Source organism: Tachysurus vachellii, chromosome 2 (genome assembly GCF_030014155.1).
Source record: "Tachysurus vachellii isolate PV-2020 chromosome 2, HZAU_Pvac_v1, whole genome shotgun sequence".
Taxonomy (NCBI): domain Eukaryota; kingdom Metazoa; phylum Chordata; class Actinopteri; order Siluriformes; family Bagridae; genus Tachysurus; species Tachysurus vachellii.
In genome coordinates, this window is record NC_083461.1 from 9916776 (window position 1) to 9927530 (window position 10755).

Consider the following 10755-nt stretch of genomic DNA (forward strand, 5'->3'; position numbering starts at 1 on the left):
ACATTCTGTGGTCATCACAAAGAGAGCAGTGTGTAGCGGCACACAGACATTTTGGCTATAGTAGCGATGTTCCCTCTCCAAGCAATGATGTAATGTTTTGGAATGATCAGAGCATCTCAGTGAGAAGTGCAGCCTTTGTAATGGATGAGTGGTTGCAGTGGATAAAGTTTTGTTAGACAGTTTTCTTGTTTTGGACAGCGTGGTTTCAATATGGCTATGTCCCATGCCAGACCTAGTGCTTAGACAATTTTTTTATTTATTTAAAATTGAAAGAAAAAAGTCCTCACACTCTCACAGTATAATTTAAAACACCAAATTGATGGTTTGCAGCCAGTCCCAGCATCTTCTATGATTTGTGTTCTGACACTTTTTGTTCTGCTACAGAATTTTTTATTTGTCCACTCATTTCCCTTTACTAACCTAATGAGAAGCAAATCCTTAGCCTGTATGAAGGGTTGAATCATGCAAAATGGGACAGTCCCTGTGTCTGATGTAACACATTACATAACCCAAAGATTATAAATAAACATCCATATGGGATGCCAGTGTGGTCACTTGTAGTAAGAGAAACTGCCAATTTATGGTGAATGGGAATTTTTACAAAATTGTAACGTGGACTAAAGTTTAAATAGCCTCTGTGCCTGCCTCCCACAAACAGAGACTGCACAAGGCAATTCTCACTTCACATGTTATTTTCCCTAAGAGGAAGGACATGCATTTCAGGCAGGTCAAGTCTCTCTTGTACCCATGCTGAGGCCAGGTTAGACTGGACAGGAGATGTGACGCAGAATATGTCTTCAGCATATGCTGTTTTCTTGCATTTTACAAATGTATGTGTTGGTTTTCTTAGTAATCTAAATAATGTATTATTTTGATTTTAATACACAAAAAATGTGTAAATAATAAAAATACATACTAACTCAAAGAAATTAAATTAAGTAATTAAATAAATGAAACAAATAATGTAAATAATGTGATTACACTTTTAATTGTCATCATGTTTGACAGTTTTAGTTTTAAGAAATAATAAATTCATGAATTATGGGTATTCTGTAATATCATGAGTACTTAGAGTTTACCCTGCAGTGAACGACACAAAAAATTATATAGCTTTAAAAACAATGCACTAAATGGTGAATGGTTTCAATTAGAAAAAGTTCCGAAATGTCAGTTTACCAAATTCTTAATTTGTTTAGGATCATCGGGTGTAATTATTATTGAAAGTCGATGGGTGGCGCTGTTAGGCTAGTCAATGTTGTTCTTTCACGTGAATTGCTATTTTATTGAAACAGGGCACCGTTCTGCTTTTTTTGGGCTTATTTGAAATTGGCCTATTTAAAGCACATGGGTGCCTTGGAGGAATTGCTTTGTGGTCAAAGCAATTAGTTTCCAAGTGCTTCCGGTTTGTAGAATGCATCTACGTATTAAAGTACACATATCTCCATGAAAAAAGTTGTCTATAGTCTCGGATTTGTCAGAAGATGTTTTATATATAGAAGGAGTATTAGTAGTAAAAGTTTACAAAACAGCCTTTGTGCGTCTCTGCGTCCCCAGATTAAAGGAAATTTTAAAAGTGCACAAACACCCTACAAGCCTCACCCCTAGACCACCAGAACACTCCCTCTCGAACATCAAGTCCCTCCTCTAAAACAACTGTAAGGCATTTATACACATGTGTGAAGCTCGCCAAAGTGCGACACTCCCCACAGCCAGGGATCACTGCGCACTGAAGTGAACAGAGCAGTGCGGCGACCTGTCTGCTCTGCTCTGCTCTCCTCTCCTCTCTATCAACCATAAGAATTCCAAGAGGAAAAAACACCAGCCGTGGATACATTACTGCACACAAGGATCCCTGTCGGTCCGACACCCTTTTTTTGAGCTGGAACTCGCTGAAGAATATGTCGGCTTCAATACTGTCTTCCGTTTACGACTTCGACCTGTTGTACAGGGTAAGAAAACCGTTCTAAAGCGTAAGCGTGTCCGTGTCCAAGTTGTTTTCACGGCGCATGGCTCAAGCCTCATGCTCACGCTGTAATGTGAGAGCTGGGTGTCGGGAATTTATTTTAGCAATAGTGTAAAGATATAATATATCAGTGTAAAAGACTCCTGACTAAACGATTGTCTTTTTTTTCAGCAGGAGAAAAGCCAAGCCTCTAATGCAGTGCACCTGAACAACGTGTTGGAGAGGAGAACCGTAGGGATACCGCTCTCCACCTCCAATAAAAACAATAACAGGTTCAACGCGGGCGGCTACCTCCGGGCCAACTCTATCAACCACATGGACTCTATCTGCGGTGGCAAAGAGAGCCCTACACCTGCATATATGAATAAGGAGAATAAGTTTCGTGACCGCGCCTTTAGCGAGACTGGGGAACGTGGTCAACAACTGCAGGAAATGCTCCAGCCCAAGCCTGGCTCTCAGATCAATTCCACTCGCTACAAAACTGAGCTGTGCAGGCCTTTTGAGGAAAACGGCTCCTGCAAGTACGGCGAGAAGTGCCAGTTTGCGCACGGTTACCACGAGCTCCGCAATCTTTCCCGCCATCCCAAGTATAAGACCGAGCCTTGCCGCACCTTTCACACCATTGGGTTCTGTCCATACGGCCCGCGCTGCCACTTCATCCACAACGTTGATGAGCGCAGAGCCGCGTCTAACACACAGCTGAGACTCCATCGAGGCGAATGCGCACTTCCTACCCCGAAAGAGTCCGCTACATTTTTCACGCACAAGGACAGACCCAGACTGCATCATAGCTTGAGTTTCTCGGGCTTCTCAAGCTCTCACGGTGCTATGATCGAGAGCCCTACGTCTCGCACTCCGCCGCCGCCCACCTCCTGCGCGCTTTCGTTTTTCGAGGACTCACTAGCTGCGAGTCCACAATGCTTAAACGCCTTTGGGATCCCTGAGCAGGACCTTAAGGCTTTCCTCGCCCCTTTAATTCCGCACGTGCAAAGTGCTTTTAGTGGACAGGCCACGTACGGGCCTCAAACTTCGGCTCCGTTCCCAGTAGCGCCAGTGCGCCTGATCTCTGAGTCCCCACCAGTGTTTGACTCCCCACCAAGCCCTCTGGACTCCCTCTCGGACCCGGAGAGTTTCGTCAGTGGGTCCCGCTGTTCGTCCGGCACGATCAGTGGCTCTGAGTCACCCAGTCTGGATTCAAACAGACGTCTGCCAATTTTCAGCAGACTGTCCATCTCAGACGACTGATTATTATTATTATTATTATTATTATTATTATTATTATTATTATTATTATTATTATTATTATTAATCACAGATGGTATTTTGTTAAGCAGGTCACCCCAAACTTGAGGTTTTAAAAACAACAACAACAACAAATAAACACGAAGGTGCCTTTTTATATAGCTTACAACTAAAGGGTCTAGTCAAGGGCTCTTGTTTTTGTCCGATAAAGTAGCTACGTCGGGAAAAACGTGTGATGTGCCTTGGATTCACAGCGCCCCCATATGGCGTGTGTCAGTCAGTGCAGTTTTTGCTGCTGATAGAATGTCTGCATTTATTAATGCGTTTTAAGTGCTATCATTGCGCTTTGCTACATGCTATGAAATCTATTTAACTTATTTATTGTCATGTGAAAAGTATGGCCTCTGTGGATCAATTGAGTCCATGTAGTATTTATCAAGTTTAAAGCAATACATTTATATTTCTTTTTAAATTATGATTATGATTTCCATTGTTAATCTGGAATCCCTTTTTTCTAATAATATATTTTGTTATATTTTGGGGGATGTATGTTGTAAATAAGGCAATAATTTATAAATTGTATGCTATTTATTATAGTTTTGTTTACGTGTGTTAAATTTGTGGGAGCATCTAAAGAGGCCTCATTTCTCTATTTTCGGGGGTGGGGGGTGAGAGGATCTCTGGGCATTTGATTTGTATAGGATGTATAGGAGTCTTTACAATATATAATGTTGGACTAGCCTTTCACAGTTCAAACCATCACAAAGATAGGGACAATACAGACAACCAAAAAATAAATAAAAACCTTTGTTTGCACATAGTTGCACTATTTCAGTCAAGTGCCAGAGAATGTAGCAGTCACTTATCTTGATGTGTTAACTTTCTAAAATGTGCCTATGGAGAGTAGATGATCTCACATTCTTTAGATCAGCCTAACTATGGATAATGTTTTAGTGCCTATGTCAAGCAAATTCAGTTGAATGTAGCTTTTGTTTATGTAGATCAAGATTACATTGATTTAGACTATTTATGTTGCTTTTATTCAGTTGTGATTATTTTCATTTTGGATCATTTTGAATACACCGTTTAATAATATTAAAAAAGAAATACGGTTTGTATTTCCACTTCATTTACATGAACTAAACTTGCTGGTCGGGAAAGTAATTTGAAAATTTGTTGTGTAACGTAGTTAAACTGTAGCGATCAGTTGAACTGCTTGGATTGCAAGAAAAAATAAATGTTTGAATGTAAAGACAGGTCAGTTTGATTTATGAGGGATTGTGTATGCAGAGGCATCAGTTTGTACTTTTAAATATTTTACAGTGATATCCTAATAAAGATACATTTTAAATAAAAGGAAGAGAGTTTAATATTTCTTTCGGGAACACATAAGGGATGTGTGTTAGTGTTAGCATGGAGCTCATTCAAGTTGAAAAGAGCTCTTATTGGCACAGGACTGTAAATGATCGACCATTCTCTATACACTCTATTCTCCATCTCAATACCCTCCCTCTTGCCTTTCTTTGAGAAGAACAGCTCACACAAAGTCATAGTTTGGTACACTTTCAAAAGGCTGAGAGAACCAGACTGGTCTTCTTTGAATAGAAAGCACTGTGTATGTGTGTGTGTGTGTGTGTGTGTGTGTGTGTGTGTGTTGCACTCCAAAGTATGTGATCAGTTTCTAAACCATGCAAGCAGAATCTTTCCATTTGTAGTGGATTTCAAAGTTTCTACTGCTTACTAATGCAGATTATTTAATAAAGACAAACTGTCGAGCTAATGATAAACAGAAATGAAGTTCTCAGAGTCAATTTATCAGAGTCAGAGTCAAAAAGAGTCAGAGTATCAGCACAGGAGTTTGCTCAAAGATAAGGAGGTCAGCAAATATTAACATCCTCTGGACTTCAGACAAAGCTCTTAACCTTGTGCAAGCATTACGATGGAGTTTTGGCTAGTGTGCATTCACAGATCTGTATTTGTACAAATGTTTGCATAGGCTTGTGTGAGACTGTTTGACTTCGGGCAGAGGTTTGTGTGTGTGTGTGTGTGTGTGTGTGTGTGTATGTATGTGACTAAGTGCAGATGTGTATGTGAGGAAAAAGTGGCCGTCAGCCCTTAATGAACCTGGCATTACAATAGCAGGAAACATACTCTGTTCCCTGATTAGGGGCCCTTGGGAACAAGGCTGTTCTTCATTTTTCTTTCCATGGCTTTCACACACGTATTTCATCTAGTGTGGGCCTATTATATATCTGTTTGAATTTAAAGTAAAATTTTCCTACTTGAGAAATGCTGAAATGAAAGTCTTAAATTGCTATGATAAAACATTTCTTAAGAGACATTATCAGTTCTTGGTAGAGTGTGCAAATATCTACAAAGATTTATGAAGTTCTCTTAAAATAGATTTCTCAAAAGATCTTTGGATAGTTAACGTTTTGTGTGCTACTTCGAAACCCCATGAAAAGGAAAGCCTTAGCTGTAGACTATGTATTGATTATGGTTTTAGTTACGAGTTTTAGTGTGATGCTGAAATATTTTACTTGAAAAAATTCAAATAGGTTTGACCACCTGGGAAATTTGTGTAAACAGCATTCTATCAACATTCTGATGCCCTTACATCATAATTTCAAGATTTTTATTAGTATTACTTAAACTGTAATAGCCAGACTTATTTAGAATCTTATTTGAATACATTATTGTACATTCTGATAATGTTATTTGTTAACCCTATACCCGTGCCTAAAATGATGTTTATTGCTTTTGGAGCGTTTATCAATGAGCATAAAAGTGTTATGGTCACTTATTAGTACCTTATTCACTGTATAGAAACTCAACTGCAGACACTGTGGACTCTCAGATGCCTGGTAAACAATCCAAGATAAACTTCACACTCAAATGCCTGGTAAACAGTTCAGTTTAATACTAACTGAAGGTGCATTCCCACGCTGCTTCAACCTGGAGGATTGCGAAATGCATGAGTTCATCTTGTTGCTTCATTAGCTGCCAGAATATTCAACACTATCTTCCCTAAGGCCACATGTGAATGTTTACCAAAAATTATGCCTGTGTATGTGTTTTATAAGTGCCTAAGTTGGCAAAGATGGCAAATGATGATGGGTAGGAGGTTATAAGGGAGTAACTGTTATTTGACCTTAAGGTGGATGCATATAAATTGGATCAAGACAAAACATTTGGCAAGCATTTAGGACATGAACATCATTTGTGGGGTAAAATATAGTATAGCAAGGTTATTTAGTGGAATGGTGGGTAAAGCATAACACAGCATGAAGATGAATCTTTGGATTGGGAAATGGGGCAGCTACAATATCACTTCATGCAAAATTAAACAACACACCTATATCTATCACTGGAAACAAGCTGAATTTTAGCAGTAGCAGTTTAGGAGAAATTATTTACAGTCAGATGGAACTATTCAACTACTTAAACTAAGGCTTGAGGGAGTAAGATGAGACATACCTCCAAAACTTTTTTATACATCTTTCCTGAAGCATCAGTTATGCTCATAATATGCAATTATTATTCATGACATCTCTAGCCAATATTTGCCAGATTACCTGATATATCTGTCAGGTGACATACACTGCCTTTCTTCAGAGGAGACTGAAATGGTCACGGAAAAACACAGAGTTTGGGGTGGGGGTGGAAGGCAGCAGGGTGTTGGTGGTTTGGGTTGTTGTTAAATAGTGTTATATTTTGGTCAGGAAATAGTTGCAGTGAATGCTTTTATTAAAAATAAAGACGCCCGTGCAAACAAATTCAATCTCTTAAATCAAAATCTTTATTACATAATCCAAAGTCAGGCAGTAGGTCAGGTGATGTGCAAGCAGGCATTCAGAGAATGAGATGATAATTGTGAAATGTGATAACTATCAAAGATCAAAACCAGAACTTGTGATCATGAAATAAGTCTTGACATATCAGATGAACAGAGCTGAAGCATTCTGTAAGCATGCTTATCCATGTTGTCCATGTTGGCTATGTTTGTTGTCAGAGAGATGCATTCTGGGAAATGGAGTCAGATGCCAAAATTGTTTTTGACATGATAATCTTCCATTTTACACCTAGTAGCTGTGGAGCATGCAAACATTTGTGCTTAAAGCTGTTGTGTTTTTTTTTATTTAATTGGAGCCACAAAAACCTGTTAACTGCATTTCTTTCAAAATATGTGCTACCTCCCAAAGGCAAATATATTTACTGCAAATATCAAAGCATGTACTTGGAAGGCTTTAGGAAGCAGGGGGAGTGCATAGTAGAGTTTATGAGAAATTGGGAGTTGCTGTGCTTTTAATAAAAGGCCATAGTTTCAGGAACAGGATGGCTGTACTGAATGCTAGAGGACCATGCTTCAGTCTGGCTCGAGCTTATCTTTAGTAATTGTGCACCTGTGACAAACGAACTAGCTAACTGTGAGCTTCCTGTTTTGATGACAGAAGTGTGTGCATGGTGTGGTCTGTGATGTCTCCTTGCACAAGGCAAGGAAGTTCCACCCTCTTCCTCCTCTTCCTCTAGTGTTGGAGTCATAGAGTTCTGAATGAATATTTCCTTCCTTAAAGAAAGAGCTGTGGCCATAACCAATTCAATGCAATCTGCTTCTGTGGTAGCCATATTGTTTACTTATAGTCTTATCTGAAAGCAATCAGAGCTGAAAACAATAAAGCACAACGAGTACTGTAAGGTTTTAAGAGTGCCTACTGTGTCCATATAGACATAAGGATAAAAGGTGAAATCATAAAGATAAAAGTGTGAGAGGTATGATTTTCTTATGTTAATGTTTAAAGAGTGATAAACCTATGAACCTATGAAACAGAGAAGAATTTTACATAGATATACACTCACCAACCACTTTGAGATGAATCTGTAGACCTGTTCATTCAAGCATTTATCAAGAGTTTCAAATAATGTTTACATCAAATATTAGAATGGGATACAAATATGATCTTAGTGACGCTGGCAAGGCTGTTGGTTCCAAGACAGACTGGTTTGAATATTTCAGAAACTGCTGGGATTCTGGGATTTTCACAAACAACAGTAATTCTAGTAACAACTCAATAAAATCACGGTGAATAGAAACGCATCTCAGAATGTGACATGTTAAATATTGACACAAATCTGGGAACAACAGATGTACTACATCATAAAGCTCCAAGAACAGGAATCTGACTATACAGTGGGCACATTTTGGAACAGAGGGATGTCCCACTGTCCCTTACAGTGGACAGAGGGATGTTTTCAGTTTCCGTAAGCCTGTGCCTGGGCTGTGGTGCTGCTACTCTAATATTGACTGGTTAAATAGCATTTAAATCCCAGTTTAATGTTTGTTCGGTAAACATGATGAGTCAATGATACTGATTGAAGAGTGTTAATCTCTAACCTACGGAGGAGAACATCATTATATATTATAGACTTACAGTGGATTCAGGCACAGACTTTAACAGTGAGGTTCAGCAAATCTGACACATCATGAGGCACAACAATGAATACCAGGGACACTCCAAGAGCAACATGTTTAGCTGAGACCTAAACAAAAAGAAATGAGCAGTTCCATCTGGGATTTGATTTGACTACTATAGCACAGAACAATAGCACAACCTGTTTACTCTAAAGTCCGTGTTTTTGGCCTGTAGAGATGCGATTACTTAATTTACTTGGCTGAGTGAAATATAGCGAACTGGCTGAATGAAGGGAAAAAAGTTCCCATGGTCGTTGATTAGGTTATTTATAATGTAACTGCACTTTGGCTGTAGAGACTTTTAGGTTTTCGTTTCTGTCTGATGTCTTTCTCTTGAATGCTAAATAGGTCAAAAGGCATAATATGCAGCTCAGCACACAGACTGCTAGGAACCTACACTGACGTCAGTGTGAAGTCTGCACGAAACTGACCTTGGGCTTGAGGCTGATGAGAGAGAATAGCTGCTCTGTTTCACCTGACTGGAAATGAGATGTTCACGACCAATCATTAACTTCCCTCTCATATAGGTCACAGAGAGACCAAACTACTTGAGACCAAAGTTTGCAGACAAACAAAGAGATCAGTACCAATTTCATGTCCAAGTTAGTAGTAAATAGTTTCATCAGCATTATGCTGCAGAAATATTATTGAACTTCAGAATTTTGTTCAAACTTGAAGTTGCTGAATGTTTAATTAAAGAAACACTTCAATTGATGGTGTGTATCTGGGTGCATATGTGTGAGAGGGAGAGAGAATCTTCAGGAATGTGTGTAATTTGTGACCATGTTGTCAAGTTTAATGTTGTATAAGTATGGATTACAAAACCTCCAACTGACTGACTGACTGTTTCACTTGAATATGTCTGCTCATGGCTCATTTAATCCCATAGTTGACTTGTCACATAATTGTCAGGTAATAATTTCACAAATCATATATACATAAGTAAGGTTTGCTATTACCTGTAGGCTAAAGAACAGCTGGTGCTCTGCAGTGCCACCTGCACTGACTGATCCCTTGTCATTGTTGCAAGCCTAATATTCACTTACTGCCTAGTGCCATATTTAACCCAAAGACACAAAATCCTAAGATTACAAGAGTGCGTTCAGATGCATTTCCAAAAAATACATTGTTTAATTTCCTAATTGGCACTGTACTAGTGATTCCCATCAGGATCTAATGCTTTCCATAAAAAATGCTATATCTGATGCTACAAATGCTGGATATACTTAGTTTAAAACCCCAAAAATGAATGCTATGTAATGCTTTAATATTCAATAACATCTGTTATTCCAAAACAAATCTATTAGGTATATTACAACAAGGTGACCATTAAAGACCAGCATCTATTTGGACATGTAACATGGTGACATCAATGAATGTGGATAAGAAAATACCATAACTACCCATTAAACCCAATACAAAATAAACTGTTAAGAAATTGTTATTCATCTAGTATATATTCAACAGTTTCACGAGATTGCAAGGCTAAGGGTGGTCAGTTTAGTTTGAGTTATTTTAAATACCCTTTTTTGTCCTGTATCAGGTGTTGTAGTTTAGTAACATTCAGTAACATTCACTCTAAATCTGAGAGACCAGTAAACAAACATAAGTAAGTAAGAGCTGAGCTGTACTCAGAGACAAACCAACGCATATAAAACAATATCCTGTCTCACAGTATAGGACTTTGTCCTCCATGAATAGCCATTTGTAAATGACAAATTACATATTAGTAATAAACCTCATGCTCTAGGTAATGCTGCCTTGTAAAAATCAATCATGAACTATAAAGCTTTGTGATACATTTTTGTATGCAATAATTCTGTAGGGAAGATCTTGCACTGGCTTACGTATTTTATGGAGGATATATATTTCTTTCACTTGTACTTTTGGACTGGAAGAGCTGTGTGTACAAGCCTTTCTGCCCCTGGGACTGGTTTTCTATCTCCAGGTGTGTGGGGGAGGTTAAAGGTTCATGTTAATTTACATGTGAGAGTGAAGTGACAAGGGGATCATACACTTGGTGGGGTGGGTGTAGTAATAGTGAAGATTCCCTATTAGCATTTTCAGCTGGACAGTACAG

General features: G+C 38.7%; 1 protein-coding gene across 2 annotated transcripts; it reads left to right on the forward strand.

Annotated features, from left to right (window-relative positions):
- The first annotated feature begins 1668 nt into the window (after positions 1 to 1668).
- Positions 1669 to 4561, forward strand: zfp36l2 (zinc finger protein 36, C3H type-like 2). Of its 2 annotated transcripts, none has more exons than XM_060896063.1 (2): positions 1669 to 1949; positions 2135 to 4561. In XM_060896063.1, exons 1-2 carry the CDS (start codon positions 1899 to 1901, stop codon positions 3206 to 3208), a joined length of 1125 nt encoding a protein of 374 aa, XP_060752046.1. In that variant the 5' UTR covers positions 1669 to 1898; the 3' UTR covers positions 3209 to 4561. The 2 variants fall into 2 exon arrangements, with proteins under 2 accessions (XP_060752046.1, XP_060752053.1); XM_060896070.1 differs by having other exon boundaries at positions 1670 to 1949; positions 2138 to 4561.
- Positions 4562 to 10755: the final 6194 nt, after the last annotated feature.